A 25,494-nucleotide genomic window follows, 5' to 3' on the forward strand; every position below is an offset into this window, starting at 1 on the left:
TTTAGAAAATGATAAACAAAAAATCGAAACAATGCTAAAAGCGATAAATGCCAACCTTTCAATAAATAATACAAAAAGAATAATACGTTAAACAAAAAATAAAAAAGGATCAGAAAGACGTCCAGACCTGATATTAATCAAACTTGACAGCATAGACACTCAAAAGTTAGTAATTAGTAATTCAAAAAAATTAAAAGAAATTGATATCTTCAAAAATGTTTTCATTAACAAGGACAAAACTGAAAATGAACGACTATTTGACAATGAGTTAAGAAAAATCAGAAACACAAGAAATGCAGCTCTTACTCATGAAGTTCTTAGAAGTAATGGGAGGCAACGTTACAATGAACAAAACGGGAAAAAATATTATTGGGGGATCCGTTCAGGCGAACTTAAAAAAATTGAAATCAAAACTATCTAAACCATACTCATTTAATTCAGATATTCAAACATTAAACAAATTAAATTGCTTCTATTCTAATGTAACTTCACTAAATAAAAAATGGGATGAATTTCAATTAATGCTCAGTCAACGAAACCAACCTTTTTTTTCATTAAAAAAATTGAAATCAAAACTATCTAAACCAAACCAGATTTTTTATCAAACCAAATTTTGATGAAAAATCTGTTATCTTTCTATCTAACTACACTCATCATAATAAAAATTGATCTTGTAAAAAAGGTAGAGGCATGGTGATTTACATAAGAAAAGACATTCAATCACTAGAAATAAATTATCAACAGTTAAACAGTTCTATAATTGAATCTATTTGGTGTGAAATTAAAACTAAAGCAGAATCCATCCTTATCGGTTGTATCTACAGACAACCACACTCAGAACACCAAGTAAATAATGCAATTAACTATTCCATTACATCAGCTGCCCAACTAGTTAGCTCAAAACGTTTCTCAAGTCTCTTAATAGCAGGCGATTTCAATTATTCAGACATATTATGGGACATAATATGTCTGAATAATTGAAATCGCCTGCTATTAAGAGACTTTTAAAATCACTTTTACCTAAATGAATCACAAACTATACAAAAAATTCAAAAAATAATCAAAATGTACCAAAAAGGTCTATTCTAATCTAAATATAGCATTCAACAGCATCAACTGATTTAAACTATTCAATAATCAAGACATAAACGAAATGATAAACATTCTAATAAAAATTTATAAAAATCTAATAGATATTCATATACCAAAAATCTGTATCAATAGTAATAAAATTAAAAATAGCTCTATCAATTGCACAATAACGATATCAAAAGGGCAGCTAATAAAAAAAAAATTATATTTCCTTATGAAATCTGCTTCAAAATCATCTGACCATAAAACAACTTTCAACTGATTACAATAGAAAAGCAAGAGAATTGAAAAAATTGGTAAAAAATGCCTGAATTAAACATGAAAAGTCAATAATAAACAAATGCAAATTTAACCCAAAATTATTATACAAATAAATAAGTAATCAAAAGTCATATAAAAATAAAATTATCTCATTAATCAATGCTGACAGCATAAATTTAACAACAAATGTAAACATAGCCGTTTGTCTAAATAAACAATTTTACGAATCATTCAGCAAACCAACTGATCAAGAAAATGATTTAACAAAAAGCTTATCTTCAAAAACAATTAAAAAATATACTTTAAATCCATCTGTTCTATTCTCACCATTTAATGTTAAAAATAAACTTCATTTATTAAATAAAAACAAAGCAGCTGGAATTGTCGATATTTCTCCTTATATTTTAAGAAAATGCAGTTCTGCTCTTAGCCTTCCACTTAGTTTACTATTTATCAAAGCATACAACACTGAAACTACATCACAACTATGGAAACCAATAAACATCACACCTATTTCAAAAAATGGGAAGAAAAATGATTTGACAAATTATCGGCCTATCTCATCATCATCAGTTATTAGTAAAGTAATGCAAAAAATAATAAAAGATGGCATAACGAGTTACTATAATTTACACAACTTAATAGCTAAAGAACAACATGGCTTCACTACAGGTAAATCAGTAATCACAAATTTACTTGAATCAATAGATGTAATTACCGACGCTTTAAATAGTGGGTTTTATGCTTTAGTGGGTTTTATGCTTTAGTGGTTTACCTTGACTTTGCTAAAGCATTTGATACAGTAGATCATAAACTAGTAATTGATAAAATAAAAACTTATGGTTTCGACAATATATTTTTAGATTAGCTACACAGCTTTCTCTAGAACAGGCAACAAAGGGTTGTAATTAATAATGAAGTATCTGAATGGCTTCCAGTATTAGGTGGTGTACCACAAGGCGAAGTTTTATTGCCACTTCTATTTAACCTATATATTAACGACATGCCTGAACTAGTTCACAATACCTGCGGGACCTAGGTATTAATATAAGTAACAATCTAAATTGGAAAAACCTCATCACAACAATAACCAATAAGCCTACTCAAAGCTAGGTACACTAAAGCGGACATTTAAATTCTGGTCAAATGACTCATTTACTAAACTATATACAACTTATGTTAGACCTGAATTAGAATTTTGTGCACCAGTTTGGAATCCACATTTAAAAAAAGAAATAAAAAAAATTGAAAAAGTTCAGCATAGAGCTACAAAGCTTGTACCAGCTCTCAAGCACAAACTATATGAAGAACGTTTATCTAGCATAAGGCTAGAAAGTCTTGAATCCAGAAGAATTAGAGGTGACCTCATCCAATATTATAAAATAAAAACCAATTTAAACAAAGTCAACTTGTGTTATCTAAACTCGAAAACTTTTTCTTCGTCTCTAAATGGTCCGTCTTCTAATATTAGAGGAGAAGCACACAAAGAGTATAGAGAGTTTAGTAAACACAGTTATCGAGAAAACTTCTTTAGCTACAGGATAGTGCCGCATTGGAACAATTTGCCGAATGACTTAATGACATTAAAAAAAGTTTGAGAATTTAGAAAAAAATATAATGTCTTATCACACAGTGTGTAATTGACTAATTGCTACTAAAGTAGGATTGCAATAGTCCTACTCTGCAGAGATTTGGAATGTCTGTACTGTAGAAATAAATAAAATAAATATATTTATTATATATATATACTATATTTATATATATATATTTATATTATACATATATATATATATATACATATATATATATATACATATATATATATATATATATATATATATATATATATATATATATATATAATATATATATATATATATATATATATATATGCAATATTGTATAAAAAAAAATTTTTTCACGCAGTTTTGTGTGTCATTTTGACCATTAAAAGCAAAAATTAGAAATTTTTGAAAAAATTTGAAACACCTCCCACCAGGCCCCATTTTAAAAGTTTTATCGCTTCAGTCATCCACTTTTTTAAAAACTATTCAACATTAAACAGTGATTTTAGGCTAAATATGAAAAAGTAATGTTTTAATTAAACATATTTTATATCAACTTTGATGCCATCATAATTCAACACTATATATCAGATAATATTAGTAAATATAAGCATTAGTAAATATAAGCATCTTAAGAATCAATTTTTATTCCAATATTATCAAGAATTATTAAATTAAAAAATTATAAGCAAAGTTTGAGATAATGAAAATTTTTACTATGAATGTTTTCTTTTAAATAAATTTATTTTTATACAATTTATTTTTTTACATCTATAGGTATAAAAGCATATATAAAAAAATATTCAATCTGATATTTGCAATATTAAGTTGAGAAAAAATGATGAGACGTTTGATAAAACTGTTGGGAAATTATTACCTAGCATTGACGCAAAGATATTCAGTCAATTATCAACTAATGGAGAGGTTTTACACTATTATCTATAACTTAGAAGGTTTGATTTGAAACTAACAGGGAAAAAAGAAGTTGCATCTGTATTTTCAAAAAATTTGAATGTATTTTGGAAAATAGCAGGAATTCAAACAAAACAGAAAAAAATACTTTTAGAATGGTACTGCATCTGATACATCTTAGAGGAAACTTGATTAAAAATGTAAAAAAAAAATGCTATACAGTTCAACTTCTGAGTTTCAGTAATAAGTTGTCATCTTTGTTTTATAATGTAAATTTATATAATAATATATAAATTTACAATAAATAGGAAAAAAAAAAAAAAGCAAGCAGATCAGGTAACAAAATTCAACAGCAAGTTTACGATGACATTAAAAAAACATTTGACCCTTGTACTCTTTAACTCACTGGGTTTCAAAGCTGGTATCTGAGGTAGACATTAAAATTGAATGGTTGGCTATTGTAGTAACAGAAAAAACCGAGTGCATCTGAAGGAAAATTGTAGTGTGTTCAGGATTTTTGATACATCTGGGAAAAGTAAGGCAACAGCAACCATAGATGCTGTAAAGGCCTGGAAACTAGAAAAAACACTTGTAGCAATGATTTTTGACACAATTCCACCAAATTCAGGTTAGATAAGTGGTTCTGTAAAGTTAATTCAAGGAGGCTTTAATAAAAATTTACTTTGGTGTGCCTGCAGACACCAATCTTAAAAAGAGTTTTGTCTTCGCAAGCCATTTAGGCACTTTAAAAATGGTGTATGGCCTAAACTTTTATTAAGTTTAGATACCATTTTAAGAAAATCTTAAATTGAGGAACCAGTATTAGAGACCAAACAAGCAGAAGAAAAAATTGATAATCATCTCTTAATATTTTTTGCCTGGTTTACTTAACCAGAAGTCTCAAAAAATATTAAGAGATGATTATCAAGCATGTTGCTAACTTGCAAACATAACTGATGCATTATTTAATGACTTGGAATTCTACAAAGAAATGCTTCTTTAAAAAAAAATTGACAAGATGTTGCTGTTGCCGTTCTTGAAACATTTAATCAGCATCTTTGGTATTTAACCAAAGAAATGTCTCCTCTCTTACTATTTTCTGATAAAGCGTCTGGTCGTGATAAAGCCAAAATTGCTAAAAAAATTCCTAAAAATATAAGAGAAAACTGGGAACATGATTTAGGCTTTCCACAATTTCCTCTTTTGAAACCGAGTAACTGATTTAGTAGGACCAAAATCAAGCAACATTCTAAATTTATTTGGATATTTAAACAAATATAGTAATTGGTTAGCCCAAACTGATTCAAGACTATGCAAAATCTATAACCAAAGATGAAGAGCAGAAAGAATTTTTTTTACATGCAGTAGAACACCACTGAAAAGTTCTTTTTTTTTTGTTTTTTTTGTTTTGTTATTTCACCTCCCGAAGGCCCAGAAGGCCACTACAGATGAGAAGGCTACTTAATTTTGTTTATAACCCTCTCTCAACTTTATAACTCCGAAACAAGAACCTTGACGAACAAGGCCGCTGCGCGGAGAAACAAGTTGAGCGCGGTACTACCAGGGACGTGGTGGGGATCGAACTCGGAACCTCTCGCTTATGAATCGAGCGCACTACCACTACACCACTACCGCATCTTTTACAGATAAATAAACAAGTAATTCAAAAACTCAACTTTTGAAAAGTTAAAAAAGGTTTTTTTTATATTATTAATACCTTTCAAATATATTTCATTGCCATAATTTTTAAAAAAATGACTTAAATTTTGAATTGTATACAACAATGTATACCAATCATTTATTTCCTTGTTTGTCATAAAAAATAAATTTTAATGACAAATTTTAAAATTATTTATCAAATAAATTGTTTGTGTTTTAATTAGTAAGTATAATTCTAAAAACTCATTATTTTATATAACATGTCATAAGGTTTTATTAAAATAAACTAAACAAGAAAACTGTTAAAAATGTAAACATAGTTGAATATATAGTTTTTAGTCCTTTTTTGTCAAAATTTTAGGAAAAAAACTCTTAAAAAAAGGGAGCAGGTGGGAGGAGAGCAAAAACAAAGGTTTCCAGGTTTTTTTGTTTGCTTTAAATAGACAAAAATACATATGAAACCTATTGAAAATCTAAAAAAAAATAACCTATGTATGTATGTATACTAGGGTGTACCACAAACATACTTTTTTTTCAGGAAACCTAATAAATTTTTATCATTCTCTTAAGTCCCCTGAGGCTATAAATAAACAGAGGAAAAAAAATTATAAGCCAAAAAATGATATCTGTAAAATTTGAAGAAACAAAATTTTTTGAAAATAAATGTCCTTTCAATTAATATTTGTTTATTTTGTAAGGAATGTTTTTCCTATTTTTTTTTTTTTTAATAATCCTATTGGTAATCCTATTGGTAAAAGTTGTATAAAATTATTACTAGGGTGATACATGCTTACTTTTTTAGAACCATATGAAATTTTTGAAACAGGTTTGGGTATGCTTATCCAAAAAATTTTAAGAAACTCTAAAATATGCTGAAGCTTTTTTTTTTTTTTTTTTTTTATAATTCACCTCCCCAAGGCCGAGAAGGCCACTACAGATGAGGAGGCTACTTGTGGTTATAACCTTCTCTCAACTCTTTAACTCCAAAACACGAACCTTGACGAACAAGGCCGCTGCGCAGAGAAACAATTTGAGTGCGGTACTACAAGGGATGTGGCGGGAATCGAACTCGGAACCTCTTGCTTATGAAGCGAGCACTCTACCACTACACCACTACCACATAAAAAAAATTGTGTGTTCTTGTAATTCTTGTAAACAAGAAAAAAATTTCTTACACCCTTATACATACAGATTTTTGTTTTGCAACAAAATACCTCAACTAAATGGTTATCATGCATTAAATAAGGACTTTCAAGAACTCCAGTTTTAATAGATTTGTGTTCAAAAATATGCCTTATTTAGAGTAAAAATCAACAATATGCTTGTTATTTTTAACAAAATGTGAGCCTATTCATGCTTATAAAAATAAAAACAAATCATGCAAATCATCTATGGTCCATAGTTGTCTATAGTCATAGGTCAAATAAAAGGTTTAATAACAATAATTTATTTAATTTTAATTTAATTACATAGTGTTTGATTGTACTACATATTTATGGATGGTAAAGACAGCAACATTCCTTATTTCTATATGCTATAGGCCTTGCTTCTGAAAAACCTACATGGTGGAAATATCAACTTCAAAGAAATCAGATACCTTTAAGTCATTGTTTGAAATAAAGGAAAACTACCCAAAACTAAAACAAGTCTTTCTTATTACCGTGCAGCACCATGTTTGGTATTTAACAAAACAGTTATGTTGATCCTAGCTAACCATGATGTTAAAATGGAGGTAAAGAAAGCATTAGAAAAGTGTTTTAAGTGTGATGTTAAGTATCCCTTAGCAGACTCATGGGAAAACTAAAGTTACCAGTTATTAGAAGGTCAACTGAGCTTATTGAACTTTATTAGTTTATATTCCAGAGCTGAATCATGTTTAAGTTAGTAGAGATTCCTGTTAAAGAGGCAGAAAAATAGATCAAGGGCATTTGATAATTTTAAAAGATTTATTAAGTTAATTTAATGTGTCAGTGACTGTGCTGATAAGATTATCCGATAGATCAAAGACTTTGCTGGAGGCTACAGGTCAGAGGACATGAAACAAAACCTCATACTGATCACTATAAAGAATTTTAAAAAAGATTTGAAAAAGAAGCAGCATCAAAAATATCTAATCTTTTAAGTGGAAGTATATATTATTAGAAGAGTTTTTAAAATCCTTGATTTTTTTTTCCTTAAAAAAAAATAAAGCTTTACAGATATCACTTTTACACAAATAAAAAATATATTTTTGGTATTTTTAGCTTATTTGAACTTCAGAGAATGGGGAAAATTTGAGGCTTTTTTTCTTTGGTACACACCAATGTATATTGTAATAGCATATTCTACAAAAATGAGCTTAATGTTCTTAAAAAAACAAAGCTGTAATAAATTAGTAAAAAATTATTTACAACCAATGATGATGATGATGATGATGATGATGATGATGATGATGATGATGATGATGATGATGATGATGATGATGATGATGATGATGATGAAGATGATGATGATGATGATGTATATATCAATTGATAGGATATCATGCAATGACAGATTGATGCAATGACAGTAGTAATTCTTTGATATTTCATTAATTGTTTTATAAACAATAAGAATTAATAAGAACAAAAAAAAATAAACAAACACAATTTAACTAAAAGTAAAGAATCTTAGACATAATCTATTAGTGAGAACTTGTGAAAAAGTACCTTTGTTGACAGCATTTACAAGATATTTTCTTTTTAGCAAAAGCATCAAACATTTTACTTGATTGTCTCTTGCAGCAACGTGTAAAGGTGTATTAGACTTTGGAGCTGAAAGAAGCTAATAAACTAATTTGTTTGTTCTTAAGTACAACTGAGGAAGAAAAAATTAGTTTAAAATAATCACTTAAAAAAACATGAAAAAAAAAGTTAATTACTTTGATAATTTTTTAAAGGCTCCTGGTCAAGAAAAAGTTGTAGTATCTCATCATTGCCACCTTTAACTGCAGCATGAATTGGCTGCCAGTTGCCTGACAATTCATAACTCAATGGAGCACCTTAGGTAAAAATAAATTCATAACTCAGAAGAGCACCTCAACAACAAATAAATACAAAATCTATAACTTGAAAGATTTCCAACAAAAAATACAAAAATATGAACATTGTATATAAATACAAAAAGTATACATGTTCAAAAAGTTAAATATAAAAAATATAACATACAAATTAATAAATAAAAAAAAAAGTTAAATATAAAAATACAACACACAAATTAATAACTAGAGATTATAATAATATGTATACCAGCACGCAAGAGAGCTATTACAATTTCTTTAAACTGCTTTTCTGCAGCCCAATGCAAACAACTTCTATTATATCTGTCAACAACATCAACTTTGGCTCCCTGGGAAATAAGATAAATTACAGCATCAAGATGTCCAGCTATACAACTCAAATGAAAGCAATGCCTTCCACGAGAATCTAAGTTATTTAAAATTAAAAAAATACATAAGAAAATGAACAAAAAACCAAAAAAGTACAATAAAATAAGAAATTTACTTATTATCATTACAGTATTAACCAAATCTCTTTTAAACTTTTAAAACATTAACTACTAATAGCAATTGTCAAGAATATGAATTGAATTAAAAATTGGTGCTAAAATTTTATCTTTTGTTTTTTATAACTTCTCTAAATGATGTGGCAATTATTCAATCAATATTTCAATTTACCTTCCTATCATACTTGTTTAAGTTTAATGTACAGCTGATAAGCATTACAAACTGTTCTTTTTTCTTGAATGGCATTGTTCAATTGCTTCACAAGGTTTTCAATTGAGGTTCTGAGAGTTAGCTAGCTGTTTCATTAAATTGATTATGTCTTAAAGTAAACTTTAATATGTTTGGAGGTTTAGGCCCACTTATTTTGCTGGAATCATCACCTTAATGTAACCTTGTGATCTGAAATCATTACCTTAAATCCATATTGTTTTAAGCATAAGATACCAAGTAGTTTTCTTTAATACCAATTTTAAATCAAAAATACTTAAAAAATAATTATAACCCCTCAACAACCATGGTTTTCTGGTCACTACAATCATGATTTTCTGGTCTCTACAACCATGATTTTCTGGTCTCTACAACCATGATTTTCTGGTCTCTACAACCATGGTTTTCTGGTCACTACAACCATAATTTTCTGGTCTCTACAAGCCCGATTTTCTGGTCTCTACAACCATGATTTTCTGGTCTCTACAACCATGATTTTCTGGTCTCTACAACCATGATTTTTAAAAATAACTATTAGTTTAATTGCTAGCACTCTAACTTTTTTTTAAACATCTCTAACTTTTTTTTTTTGCTCCATAAAATCTGATTTGTTTTACTACTAAAATTTTATGAGCATGGCGCCATATGCTCGAAAATTCTAACCTTGCTTCAAAATTTCAAAAGCTACTTTTTAAAAAGTTTTTTTTGGAGGGTTTTTTTTGCAGCTCTTCTAAATAAGGTACTACATTCATTTTCTGACCTTAACTCAATAAACTAAATAAATAAATCCGAAACTGTTAGAAATTATATAATCAACACAGTAAATCATTTTAAGTCACTAAAACAAATCCTTGAAGTTTTAAAGTTTTAAATCTCATAATTAAATGTACTTTTACTGCTAATGTTTATGTTTATTTTGCTTTTGTGGTTAAAATTGCTTTTACGTTTTAAAACCTGTTCAGTTTTTTTAATATGAAATTTACTTTTTTTGTTGTTATACTTTAAAGATTAAATAAAAATATGTTAAACCAAAAAAAATAAAATGATTAATAAAGTATAAGTTTAATAAATGAGTTCAATATATTTTATTTATTTATGATACTCCTTAGGTTTTAAATAAAAGTGATTTTGAAAAAAAGTTTGTGACAAAACTAACATCATGTAATTTAGACATCATGCAATTTAAGTTAATTGCTGTAACATCATGTTAGTTTAATTAATTGCTGTGACATTGCATAATAAAAAGTATCGGTTTCTATTTGCATTAAAACAACTGAATTAAAGTCATTATAAAAATAGATTTAAAAGCTGAAATATATATTTTTTTAATTTTAAAAAAATTATAAAAATAATTGTGATAACTGCAAAGAAATTGCTTATAAGAATTTTAGACAGAAAAAAATAGAATGCTTGCAATAATATTCACAGTTTAATAATGTAAAATCACAAAAACATAGTCATAAAAAATAGAAAGTCTGGTCACTAGGGTTATAGTCATAAGAAATAGATAGTCTGGTCACTAGGGTCATAGTCATAAAAAATAGTCTGGTCACTAAGATTGTAATATTGTGATTTTTCTTATACTAACTAACACTTGAAAATAATCATGCAATCATAAACAGAGTGCACAAAATAAGGAAACGCACAATTTTTTTTCTTAAATTGATTGTTTCTTTTTAAATTTTTCTTAAATTCTTCTTAAATTTTTTTCTTTGTAATGATTATGATTTTCTTTTTGAAGACAAAAATTTTAGTTTGAGGGTTTGAGTTGTCTAATGGAACAGTAAAAAATACATTTTCTTGCACGATTTGTTCTAAGAAATGCATGTATCAATGAAGCTTTACAAGGTTCAAGTCATTCTTATGATTTGTAAAATCAAGTCATCAAAATACTTCTTTGGATTTAACAATAAAAAATCTTGAACCATCTTTGATTCTTTTCGATAAAAGCAATGTTAATCAATGACAAATGCTACCTTGATATGTATATATATGAATTAACAATTAACCTTGTTATGTCTTTAGATACTTCCCAACAAACTCTTGCAGAGACAACAGCTAGCTGGTTTTAAAGCTAATGGTGATGCAGGAAAGTTTTCTTTAATAACAATAACACTAGGGAACAACATTTTTGCTACCTGAGATCTATTAAGTGTACTAAGACCATTTTGACCTGCTGATTCCAAATATGTCATTGAAAACAGTGTATCACGCCAGGTTTTAAAGTTATATTGACATCTTGATTTACCATTTTAACACTTTATGGTCATTAGAAATATAATGTCAATGCTTCTAAATTTCAATACAATAACAAAAATTTTTATGAAAAATAGAAGAGCAAAAGCAAGTATACAGTATCATATGTACAAATAACTTCATCGTAATACAGTGCATTTTGAAATCAAAAATAATTAGATGTTGCTTTTCTTTTGTAATAAGTGTCACACTCGCTGTAAAAACCAACAAAAATTGCCCATCATGTTGCTGTCATACCTCTCTTGATATCTGCTTTCCATCATGGCTATTTCTTGGTGAAATTGTTCACCCTGTTCATCACTGACTGCACCTAAATTGGGTGGGAAGAAACTGAGATGGGAGTGCAAAAAGTGAATTTTTAAGGACATTCTCTATCCCATATCCTTGTATTTTGTTATTACTCTTTCAACCAACTCTTCACAGTTCTCAGACCTGTGGTTTCCCAAAAAGTTAGAAACCACAGCCACAAATGCATCCCAGACTGCCAACTGAGCAGGCTGCAGCTGTGTCTTGAAGGTGGGATCACAAATGATTTCACGAATTTGAGGTCCAGTGAACACACCCGTACTTATTTTCGCTTGTGTAAGAGTGGTCTTGAACTTCTCTTGAAGATAAGCGAAGCCACCCGAATCCTTGCCCAGAGCCTTCACAAAATTTTTGAACAATCCAAGCTTTATGCAATGAGGGGGAAGTAGTATTTTGGTAGGATTAATAAGAGACTCATGCCATACATTGTAACTGCCAGGTACATGATTAGTTCTTGCTGTCCAGTCTTCAACTGTATAATGATTTTTGTCGTCACGGCTGTTCCATAGACATAAACATGTACTCTGTGTATCCCAGCTGCAATCCAAGAAGAAGGGACACTACTTTTAGATCCCCACAGAGGCACCAGTTATGATCTCTATACTTGATAACATTAAGAAGCAACTTCATAGAACCATATGTCTCATGTTATCCGACTGTGTGTGCTTATGGAATAGATAGCATCACATTCCCATTGTGTAGGAGAACTGTTTTAAGACTAACTTAACTTAAGTCTATAAATAGACGCCAGTCTCCTGGAGTATACTCACAGTCCAGTTCTTTCATTAAACCGTTAATGTCAGAACAATAACAGATACTGCCATTCTTGTAATAAAATTTAGCAAGCTGTACATGCATATTACAAAAATGTGAAATTGTTGCTCAGCTTTGTAACAAATTCCATTGTTGTAAACAAGATCCAAGCAGTTCTGCCTTCTTCTTCGTTAACCCCAGATCCCTAACTAAATTGTTCAATTCAGCTTGGCCAATAAGATGAGGTATCTTTTCATCATCTATAGGTTCATATGCATCACTCTCCTGGTTCCTGTGACTTTCCTCATCATCATCATCCTTTTGCAATCAAGGCATACTGGAGGATTGGGAACTGGATTTTGTTCATCATGTGGAACAGGTTTCAAAGCAGAGTCACAATTTGGATAATGAACTGCTGATTTGTTTTTCTTGGAGTATCCAGCAATATTTATCATGCAGAAGTAGCGGTTCGAATGATGATCTCTTGGCTCTTGCCATATCATTGGTACCGCAAACGGCATAGACTTTCTTTTGCCATTTAGCCACTGGGTGAGTAACAAACACTGCAGCAAATATGTGGTGTCCAGGTTCTGTCTTGATCACATACTTTGAGGCTGAAGTAGTGATGATAAGCAACCTTCACTTTTCTTGTAAGGTGTTTCCACTGATCACGGGGAGTAAAGTGCCCACAGATATAACAGAAATAGTCTGGATAATCCAAGCAACCCCTTTTAACTTTCTTCATATTGTTTTCAAAATACTACACGAGTCTAATAATAGATCAGTTTAATTAATAAAAGAATTATTGTAAACTGAGTTTGTTTAAAATGCTGATTACACTACTGTAATCAGCATGTCAGAATTAGTCAGACTGACAGGTTTTTTCTTAGGTAGACCAAAATTTTTTTTGCTCCCTAGTGTGATCAACTACAAAATCTTATGGTTATGGCAGCAAAAGATGGTTATTTTTAGAAATATTTACAAAAAGTTTTAGAAATATTTACAATTTTTAATTTATATTTTGCCATAAAAATACTGGTTTTGAAAAAAAAATTAATTCACAATTAATTGCAAATTAAATTTTAAGAAATAGTAAAGTTTTGGCAACATTTTCTAATTTGAAATTTGTAGTCACAAATTAAGTACCTAAAAAATCGTAAGTCTTTAAACTTATTATCTGGTTACACATTGTTTCAGAAAAAGAACTTTTCCATATGCACATAGATGAGTTTTTGACTTTATGAAAATCCCAGAAATTTTTTTCTATGAAAATCACAGAAAATCCTGGAAATTTATCTTAATAAAAAATAATGAAAATAATAATAAACTCTTGATTGTATTATTGACAACAAAAATTTTTGTAAAATTTTAAAATGGAATTTAGATTATTTAACTTTTTACAAAAAGGAATTTCTAATACTCGAAAAAGTTAATTTTAATGAATTTAAAAGAAAAAAAAATTATTATGAAAATTTATCTCATGAAAATTTCAATTAAAGAAAACGAATTTGTTTAAATGCAAACGTTGTGGTATTTAAAGTTTTATATAATTTTTTTCAAATTATTAGCAAAAAACATCTGGAAATTTCTGGAAAATTAAGTTTTAAGTGAATTTCTGGAATTTCAGGAATTTCGGGAAAAAACTCATCTAAGATGTGCAGCAGAATAACTGAGTATCTACTAACTCAAAGAGAATAAAACGATTGTCGAAATGTCTATGATCAAAAATGAAAAAACGCTGATTGAATTTGAATGAATAGTTTAGTTACACTAAAAAATGGCTATTTTCATAGCCAAAACTTTTATAAAAGCATACATGGAGTAGTAACGCTTTATAGAAGCATACTTGGAGTAGTAACGTTTTCAATTATTTATCATAAAAGAATTGAATCTTTAAAATATTTGTATATTTATTGTATGTGAATAGTTGGTACTCAAGGGAGTGTAAAAGTTTTAATTGCCTTTATAAATGACACTTTTTAAAATAGTTTAAAAAAACAACTTTTAAATATGTTAAATCAGTAATTGTTTTGAAAATTATTAATAAACTAAATGTTTGTAATACTTTTCTTTCTTCGTGGTAAGCTGCTTTCTTAATAGCAAAAAAGCATAACCTCCCCTATAGTGGTATGGGCAGGATTTTTTGATGTTTTAGATATGATGCTTTCAGACATTGCGCAAACTCCATATTTAAGTATGTTCATGCTTATGTCAAACGAAAATGTTTGGCAAAAAATTGCGGTGATTAAAAAAGTACCTAAATAAAAGTGCACTAAAAAGATTTTTTTTTTATGTTTACAAATTTTACATGGTCAAAACTTTTGACTGATTTGATAATTTAAAAACTTTTTAGATACACTATAAGATGAGAGGTTCAGCATGCAAAACTTTAACAAAAGCTTTGGATATGTGATCTTGAAACGTTACTTAAAATCTTATTTGATAACATTTCAATCTAAATTAAAAATCTAAATTAGATTTTTAATTTAGATTGAAATTGAAAATCTAAATTAGATTTTCAATATTCAATAAAATATTTTTGATATTATTTTAACAAATAAATAATTTTAATAATTAATTTTAAAAATTAACAGTGAAATGAAAACTTTTGCTTCAAGTGAAATTGATGTAATGTTTTTTAAGAATAATTACTTGAGCAAATAAATAATATAAATAAAGTATAAATATAAATGTATATATATATATATATATATATATATATATATATATATATATATATATATATATATATATATATATATATATATTATTGTAAATAAATATGTAAATATGTATATAAATATATTATTGTATTGTATAAAAAATTTAGCAAAACCCGCGTGTTAAAATTAATTGTAAAAAATGTTTCAACTAATTAAAAATGTTAAAACAAATTCTTTTGATAGTAAACAACATTATCAACTCAAATAAAACTATTAAAATAAAAATATCCTTTGCGTTTTTTAATCGCAAGAAAGATATTAATTATTTAAAAATTATACTTAAATTAGAACATTTACCTATATGTTATATTACATCAAAATACAATATAAAAAAATAATTGTTAATAGTACGTTTCAATATATAATTAAGTTCTCATTTTTTCTATAAAACACACTAAAATGCTATTTAGAAATTATAAAACTTTTGATTTTTAATGGCATTAACTTTAAAACTGTTTTAATATGTTTGCATTAATAACACCTAATCTACTTTGTTTTTATGGCATATTTTTTTAAAACATTCATTTTTTGAAGTTAATCCATTATATAAACTTTAGACAAGACACATTTTTCAACTATCAAAGGAAAACATATTTTTGAAAACAAAAAACACATTTTGATTAGAATAATAAACATCAAAATAATTTTTTTGAGTTGTCACCATTTTGAGTAGTCACCATTTTGAGTTGTCACCATTTAAAAAAAATTGTGACAGGTAATTCAAATTTTTGACGGGCAACCAACATTTGCTAAATGATTACTTTCAGTCACCCATGCTGGCAAACAACCAAAAATAGGTCTGTACACCACTGATATTACATATTGATATTATAACAATTCCTAACTTCCTGTGCAATATTTTTTCTATATATTGAATTTTTTGATATAACACACACAAACACACACACACACACACACACACACACACACACACACACACACAAACACACGCACAAACACACACACACATATGAAACATTGCTACCTTTAATATTGACATCTGCACCTTTCTCAACTAGAAATTTGATTGAATCCATATTCTTTTCACGGCAAGCATAATGTAATGCTGTTTCTTTTTTTTTAGGACTTTGTTGGTTAACACCTTCAACTAATTTTTTTTCCAACATATCCTGCATCTAAAAATAATTACAACTTTATTTAAAAATACAAAAATTACTTTAAAAATTATTTAAAGATTAGATTTATTTATAAAAGTTTTACTTAATTGTATTAACCATGGCAGGCCTTGTTTTAAAGCATTAAGCGTAGAGCGATTTATGTACGCCTTAAGCAATTTTACATAACCAGTAAGCGATTTCGGTTAAGCGACTTTTTATCATTTTTTAACTTTAGAATTATTCTATAAGCGGTAAAAAAAATGAAGTAATTAATTTTAAAAAAAGTCTCATTAACTTTTGAATGACGCTTATGTAAAAATATTTGTTACAAAAATTTGAATGACAACTATGTTTGATATAAGCGCTATTTACTTATGAAAAAAACTCAAATAAAGTTTATTTTTATTTTGTTTTTATTTTATTGTAATGACTGATTTTTTAAAGATCATAAAAACATAAATTAATTCTGATAAAAAATATATAATTTAATTTAAAACTAATTTAATAAAAGTATCTAATTTTATTCTGATAAAAATCAAATCTACATTGTATACAAGACTGTCTTGTATTTTCTATAAATAAAAATTTATTTATGGAAATTTAAGTATTAACATGTAGAATCATTATAGTTAACTATGAGGAGCCATCAATGATGAGCTTTCATTATCTATGAGGAGGATCATTCTTTAAGCCAGCCCTAACGTATTGAAAGAGTATGTAGGCAATCTTTATATAATATATGCTAGGTGCTAGCCAAGAACAAATGTTATACAGGAAATTATGTTTTAAATGATGTTAAGCCTGTTGATGGACAAATTATGAAGAGATATTAATTCACTGAATCTGCAAAAAATCGAAAGTAACCAGGAAGACCACACAAAACAACACATTGTTAGGATGAAAAAATTGTGATACTAAGCAACAAAAATTTCAGTTTGACAGTTGTTGAATTAAATGTTCAAATGAGATATTTGGAATGAATTTACCACAGTATTTACTACAATATGTTATTTAATCATGCTAATTTAATTTTTTTTTTTTAATTCTGATTCAACAAGCCTGCAAGCAACCACTATTGAGTTGGGAGTTACTAGAAAAAAAGAATAGAGTTATAGAGCAAGGAAACGGTTGACAGAAGACTTAAAATGTTGAAGGTTGTATAAGTCAGGAAAACACAAAGAGAGAGAGAGAATGCTAACCATTAATATAAGAATGTCAACAATATTGCAATAGTTGCTCACAGTAAATAACTGGGTTTTGTTGGAGTTAGAAGTTACAAGCCACAGTGAGCCCTAATCTTTTACAGAAGTGAGATCAGATTCAAGATCAGCTGCCTGTTCTAAGCGATCAAAAAGAGAAGACTTTTTGTCAAGACAGGAGTATAAAGATGAGTCATCAGCAAAAAGAGCAACTTTAGATGTAAGGTTGTGAAGAAGATCATTAATGAAGATAAGAAACAAAACAGGACCAAGGATAGAACCTTGAGGTACCCCAGAAGTTACTGGAAATAAAGAAGAGTGCTGACTTTCAAGGATGACTTTAATAAAGCGATTAGAAAAAAACAATTTAATAATCTCAAAAACTTTCTAAAATACACCATATGAAACAAGCTTATCGAGAAGACTTGCATGCCAATCTTTTTCAAAAGCCTTAGATATGTTAAGAGCAACAGCACTAGCCTTTCTGCCTCCATCAAATGCATGATAAAATCTTTCAATGACAACAGTTAACAAGTCAGCCATAGAGCATGAGGATCAAAAACTGTATTGGTTGTCAATAAGTTATTTGACTCAAGATGGGATATGAGAAATTTGTTGATCAAAGACTCAAAGACCTTGCTAATAACAGAAAGAAGACTGATTGGACGATAATTGGAGGGGTCAGAATGTTCACCGGAGTTTTTGAAAATTGGAACAACAGATGCCATTTTCCAGCAGGCAGGAAAACAAGACTTAGTCAAACACTTATTAAATAGTTTAAAGAGAATTGAAAAGGGTTATGGAGAACGATTGTGTAAGACTATGACAGGAATGTTGTCTGGACCACAACCATAGAAGAGTTTAATTGAGATATGACTTTGGCAATGGAAACTGGGATGATTTGAATGTCTAACAATGGGTTAACCTGTATAATTGGAATGGAAGAAAGAAAATATACATAAGATTCAAAAGTCAAACTTGAAGTAAAGTTCTTTGTAAATATTTCTGCCAGAACCTTGGGAGAAGTAATGAGATCAGCCCCATGAATGAGAGATGGGTTGTTAGACCTACCCTTGTTAATGACACTGTTGAAGATTTTTCAAAAGTCTCTAAAGTCAAACTTGACTTGGAACTGACGAGAAGGAATAAAAGCTTCCATTCCTGCCTGAATCCAGCAGGTGACCTAGGAGATGCATTTTTCAGCTGAGAGGGTAAAAATATCAGCCCAAAGACCACCATGAAGAAAACCACGCTAAGAATTTGTCAGTCAGCTTTGGGGTAGTAGTAAGTAGTACAATGATAGGGTGAGTATGAAAATGAAATTAAAGATTTAATGAGATAATTGCATGGTCAGAACCACCAAAAGGAGGAAAAGGAAAAACAGACCACAAGCTAAGGTCAGAGACAAGATATAAATAAAGGAATGAAGGTAAATGATTAGGGTTGTCAGGAAAATAAGTCACAAAGTTAACTATCTGAGTTAGATATTGAGAAATGCAGAAGTTATAGGCTTTAATAACCAGCAGTGTCAGTGGAGTTGGAGCCAAGCTATTTAGTGTGATGAGCATTAAAATCACCAATAACAACAATATTGGCAGAGGGGTAAAGAAAATATGGATGGTTAATTTGATCAGAAATCATCTAAAAGAATGCAGTCTTGGGAAGAAGGAAAATGATAAAGAACAAAGAGAAAGTTGATAGAGTAAAGAGGTGCTAAGCAGACTTGGACAGGAATGGCGAGCGATTGAGCGCTTTTGCTGACCACGCAAATGATTTTTTTTTGTGACAACTTGACCAGGATTGTTTATATGTTTTGATGATTTAACGTTAAGCTCAATTTAAGCTAGGAAAATAAAAAAATATTATTAATAAAGTAAAAACAACTCCTTACGAAAAAGAAAACATATAAGTACTAATTTAAAAATAAAAACTTAAACTCGAAGTAAAACTTTCTGTTACATTTTTAATTGCGTTTGAAATATGTAATTAAAACTTATCTTTTTAAACATTTTAATAAAGTTATGCAAAACGCTTTTAAATTAAATAACAAATTACTATTAATTGTTTTGTTTATTAAATAAACAAATTTCATCAAATTTATTAAAAAGTGTTTTATATAATATTTTTAAATTGTATAAACATTTATTTTTCAAAAAGTTTGCAAAAAAAAAAAAAAATTTTTTTAAATAACAGTTTTTTTAAAATAATAATTTTTAATAATTTCATGCTCTAATTAGTAAGCCAAGTTGAAAAAAGCTTTTAAACTTTTACTTGTAAAAATAGAAAGAAAAAAAACTTGCAATTTAATTTGAGCATTACAAGCAATTTGTAACTTTATTAATAAGTGTTTCACGTAACAAATTTAAAAATTAATATAAAAGTTTAAGTTTTAATTGAGTTTAATTCATTCCTTTCCTGATTAAAAAAAAAAATTCCAAAAAATAAAATGTGTGTTTAGAAGATTTTAAAAAACCATATATTTAACTATAAAAATTAATAGTATGAACATTACAAAATACTTTAAAACTTTTCCATTAACCAATAAAATACATGCTTATATAAGTAAATAAAATTATTTTATATTCTTGTATAATTCATATAAAATGTTCGTAAATGAGTTCTTGGCAAATTGTCACAAAAAAGTTTTGAACTTATTCATAAAATAAAGTAACTTGAAAAAAAATTCTTTCAAATAACTGTTGAAAAGATTTTTAGGAAGACATGGAAAAATAGTTTCAAACGTTTAAATTTATCATAAAAAATACATGCCTACAAAAAAAAAATTATGTATAACATTTTTTATTAATTTATACAAAATGCGTTTATTTAAACAACCATTATAATTAATTTTACATTTTTATTTAAAGCCTTCACGTAAAATAAAAATTTCTAAAATTTTTATTTTACGTGATTAACAATTAAAAGTTATTCATAACATAACACTTTTTTTTATTGCATTTAAATTGTTAAAACATCAAAACAGTCATGGTCAAGTTGTAAAAAGAAAAAACTATTAGCATGGCCAGTTACAGAAGGCAATTGCACGCCATTCCTGTTTGAGCCTGGCTAAGCAGAAGCACACAAATGAATGGTCAAAGAATTCAAACCGATTTCACAACAAATAGGTGAATTAATGCGTATGTATACCCCCAAGCCAAGCATGCAATTATTGGAGTCTTTGCCAATCAAAGGATAGTACCCATCAACACTGAGATCAGAAGAAGGAGTAGAAGAATTTAAATTAATCTCACTAAAAGTAAGCAAGTCTGGTGAATTTTGAAAGAGGTAAGATTCAACTGATGGAAGGTTGCTTCACAGACCACAAATATTTATAAAAGATAAATTAGAACAGTTAACATTTTGGATTAATTTTATCATAATTTAAGTTTAAAGTGAACTTGACTCATTCATAGATAGAGCATGGCCTCCTAAGCAATGAGCTATGCAATATTCTCAGTCTTGTTAATTAACCCTAAGGGGTTCTAAGCTGGTTAGCAGAATTGTTCTGCTTACTCATAAAGTCTTTGCCTAGGAGGCTTTCTACAAGACAGTAGCTGGATGCAGTTTATTTCTGTCCAAGATGAGTATTTTTATCAATACAAATATTCTCTAGCCTTTACTAAACCAAGAGCCCCAAGGCAGGGGAATTTTTGCTGGATACAGTTAACATCTGCCCAAGATGAGTATTTTCATTGAGACACCATCTCTAGCCTTTACTCAACCAAGAGCCCCAAGGCAGGGGATTTTTAAGTCAGAGTTTGTTTCCTCTAGCTTTTGCTTAAAAAACCACACCCTACAATCCAGCAGGGCATGGGGAAGGAAGTACTGGGTTACATTATACCAGTAGCAGGGTGATTGTGATGATCCTGAACCTGACCTTACCTGGAGTAATTAAAAGGAGCTATTTCTTGCCAACAGTACCTTAAAACATTAGCATGATATTTTGGAAATGCATTAGGAAAAATACTACCTCTAAAATTACTTGGAAGATGCTAAGCTAAAAAGCCATTGATTTACTTAAAAAACAGAAATGCCCAAAAAAAATTTGCATCACCGTATCTAAAGTGGAGTAGTCAACAATCATCAAAGAATTTTTTTAGTTATGAAAACAAGTTTTATGCTGTACAGATTAGATGGAATCTGGTATGTTAGACGTCCAGGAGGTACAATACATGAGGTTAAATACAAGCTGCTTACCTCTAAATGCAGAGAAAAATTTTATATAGTTCCAGTATATATCCATAGATATACTGGAACTATGGATCAAGAAATATACAAAGACTTGTAAAAGCATTACGCTTCCTCATTAATAGAATAAAATCCCTTGTGGATCGATATACCAGCAGGATAACAATCCTAAACACACAACTTCTTTTTTAAAGAAATTTTTTCATTCATAAACAACTTGATGTAGGCAAAGAAACACAGATGTCACTGATGATGTATGGAAGTAGATTTCATATTTTTATAGTTATCTGATGTATCTAAGAACTTTTTCACTGATCCATTCATATTTGCATTTAAACTTAACTCTTTTTTTTCTAACATACATAGGAATGTTATTTAAACAAATATTTATGGGATGGCTTCGAAGACTGTATGAGAGGACCAATAGCAAAAAAACATTTAACAAAATTAGAATTAAAAGTATTGTTTATTTACTTTAGGCTTGCATAAAAAAGGACTTCTGACTCTTTGCAAGTTTTTAGCAGACAAGCTTGTCTCTAGTCTCCTTAAGTTTGTTAATTGTAGATGTCTAATAAAATGCTTTTTTAGTAAACCACAACGTTCAAAAGAAGTATAAATAGCTAGTTGTTAAACAGATGTTATATTTGTCTAAACTAAGTTAAATGCATCTTTTTACCACTTTTTTTTTTAAATTACAAACACAACCATCAGGAGCCATCATGCCTGTAATTTAATAAGAGAGTAAATATGATTAAAAAATCTTCAATTTTTACCTTCTACACCATCATGTGCATCATTAAAAGAAATGTTTTTTTTTACAAGCTTGTGTTTACAACTGCGGTTTAAAACCGCTGTTTGTTGTAAACACAAGCTTTACAACAAACAAAAATTTCATATTTCCATATGAGCTCATATTTTCTGCATGAGCTTGTAAATTCCATTTTTTTACAATATTGATTTTATATTGATTAAATATTCCCTATTGTTCTGCTGACATAGAAGCTGATATTAAAAACAACATATTAGGCATGTTGTTTTTAAATAATTTAAACTACTGTTTATTTTAAAGCAAAAAAGACATGGTGAATGAGAGGTCTAGAAACCAGATAGGTATTGTAACCATTGAGTTTTCTTAAACTACTATGCAAGATTTAAATCAGCTTGATAATTTACTAACTTGTTATGATAAATTATCCAGCTGATTACCACATCATAATCATAACTAACCTGATACTTAAATGGAATTATACACTCCTTAGAGTTTTAATAAGTAATGTATTTTCAATGAAATTTCATTTTTACCAAATTAATCAAAACACATGTAGCAAATATTCTAAGTTCTTTTAATTACTCCAGGTCATGTTAGGAGAACCTGACCTGACCTGGGCCATTAGATCAGATTCCTTTGACCTAACCTGACCTGATCAGGTCAGGTTCCTCAAGAACCCCTTTTTCATCTATTGGACTGGCGTAGATGTGTTACATTGTTTCCTGCCTAGGATGATGAATGCTGGATCTTCTTGACTCTTCTCATAGGTTTTTGCTTGTGTCTCTTTTATAGTGGTTATACAACTCTTCCTATTAACTTCTAATAAGGGTACATCTCTGAATCTTCTAATAAGGGTACATCTCAGTTTAATGGTTCTGAGGCCAGCTGGTAGTAAGGTTTCCTGAACTCTGTGGTAGATTTCAGAGAGGCTGATTCCATCAACAGCTGGAAAATATCAGAGTATTAACAGTGCAATGTTGCGCATGGATGGTGTCTCTGTAAATTAATTCACCAGACTTGCTTGCTCTGAGTAAAAAAAATTTGAATTCTGCTCTTCCTTCTTCTAATCTCAGTGTTGATTATCCTTTGATTGTCAAGACTCCAATAGTCACATGATTGGCTTAAAGGTATACATATGCATCAATTCACTTATAGAACCTCTTTAGGTGGTTCTGACCATGCCATGATTTCTTTAAATCTTTCATTTTGTACCTCCTTTTCGGACTCACCCTATCATCACACTACTTACTACTACCCTAAAGCTGACTGGGATTCTTTTCTAGATTTTCTTCCTGACAGTCCTCTCAGTCGGCTGAGAGGGAAAAGAAAGTCCTTTCTTTTCCCTCTCAACTGAAAAATGCACCTCCTATGTAATCTCCTGGATTCAGGCAGGAATGGAAGCTTTTGAACGAATTCCTTCTTGTCTGTTCCAAGCCAAGCCTTGTTCTACTCCATGATTTTCACCCTCTTGTGCAGTTGCTTTATCTAACTATAATCATTTTTTCATCTTTTTCAAAAGAACAACTTCCTTGAGAACAAACGGCAACTTATTATTGTAAGAAATCAATGTAAAAAGGTGCTGTCAGATGCTAAGTTCCATTATTCTCAGCTAACTAAATCTTGTACCTTATCTCAGAAGTTAGGCTCTAAAGACATTTGGAAAATTTTGGAAACAGCATCATTACCAAGGGTAGGTCTAACATTCCATCTCTCATTTATGGAACTGATATTAATCACGTATTGCCTCTCTATTATTAATATCTTATTACCTCTCCAGGTAGAACTATTTGCAAAGAATTTTTTCTAATTTGACTTATGGCGAATCTTCCTTCCACTCTAATTAAACAGGTCAACCCATTGTTAGACATTCAAACCACTCCAGCTTCCGTTGCTAAAGTCATATCTAAATTAAACTCTTTTACAGCTTGTAATCCAGACAACATTCTTGTCATAATCTTATAAAATTAGTTTCAGAACTTTCTTCAGTTCTCTCTAAACTATTTAAGTGACTAAATCTTGTTTTCCTGCCTGCTGAAAAATGGCACCTGTTGTTCAAATTTTCAAAAACTCAGGACCCTTCCAACTATCGTTCGATTAGTCTTCTTTCTGTTATTAGCAAGGTCTTTGAGTCTTTGATAAACAAATTTCTCACATCCCATCTTGAGACAAATAACTTATTGTCAGACAATCAATACAGCTGTTGATCCTCTCGCTCTACGACTAACTTACCAACTGCTGTGACTGAAAGACTTTATTGTGCATTAAATGAAGGTGGAGAGGCTAGGGCTATTGTTCTTGAAACATCTAAGGTTTTCGACAAAGTTTGGCATGCTGGTCTTTTCCTTAAGCTTGTTTTATATCGTTTATCTGGAAAAAATTTTGAGACTATCAAATTGTTTCTTTCTAACCACTTTATTAAAGTCATCCTCCAACATATTTTTGTCCCTGAATCGAATACTTTTGGCATATTTAGGCTGGTTCTTCTAATGATGCTCATTCTCTTCTAGACAAGGTCCAAAAATACATTGTAAATTTAGTTGTACCTGCTCTATCTGCTAAATCTTTCCCATCATCGTAAAGTTGCATCTTTTTCTCTTTTCTACAAATACTATTATGGTTGCTGCTCAAAAGAGTTATCATCTCTAGTTCCATCAATTAAAACTCATTCTTGCTTGACTCGTCATTCAGCTAAGTCTCACTATTTTACTGTATCTGCCCTTGCAGGCACTAAAAATTTTTATTCATCTAGTTTTTTCCCCCACTTCAACCCTTTGGAACTCTCTCCCATCTTCATGTTTTCCTGACAGTCTTCTGTCAACTGATTCCTTGCTCTATAATTCTATGCTTTATTTCTAGTAACTCCTAACTTAATAATGGTTGCTTTCAGCCTTAGTGGGAGTGAATCAGAATAAAAAATTAAAAAGTAAAAAAATAAAAAGTATTGTTGAAACTTTTTAATT

General features: G+C 29.2%; 1 protein-coding gene across 2 annotated transcripts in view; it reads right to left on the reverse strand.

Moving 5' to 3' along the window:
- The window catches only part of LOC101234624 (ankyrin repeat and SOCS box protein 8), a 38,458-nt gene that overhangs the window by 12,198 nt on the left and 766 nt on the right, over positions 1–25,494 (reverse strand). For both annotated transcript variants that reach the window (XM_065801713.1, XM_065801714.1), the window contains exons 2-5: positions 16,246–16,396; positions 8,759–8,935; positions 8,392–8,511; positions 8,180–8,284 (exon numbers count right to left, since the gene is read on the reverse strand). In XM_065801713.1, coding sequence (XP_065657785.1) covers positions 8,180–8,284; positions 8,392–8,511; positions 8,759–8,935; positions 16,246–16,396 — 553 coding nt within the window. The remainder of the gene's footprint in view (positions 1–8,179; positions 8,285–8,391; positions 8,512–8,758; positions 8,936–16,245; positions 16,397–25,494) is intronic.

This window comes from Hydra vulgaris, chromosome 07 (genome assembly GCF_038396675.1).
Source record: "Hydra vulgaris chromosome 07, alternate assembly HydraT2T_AEP".
NCBI lineage: Eukaryota > Metazoa > Cnidaria > Hydrozoa > Anthoathecata > Hydridae > Hydra > Hydra vulgaris.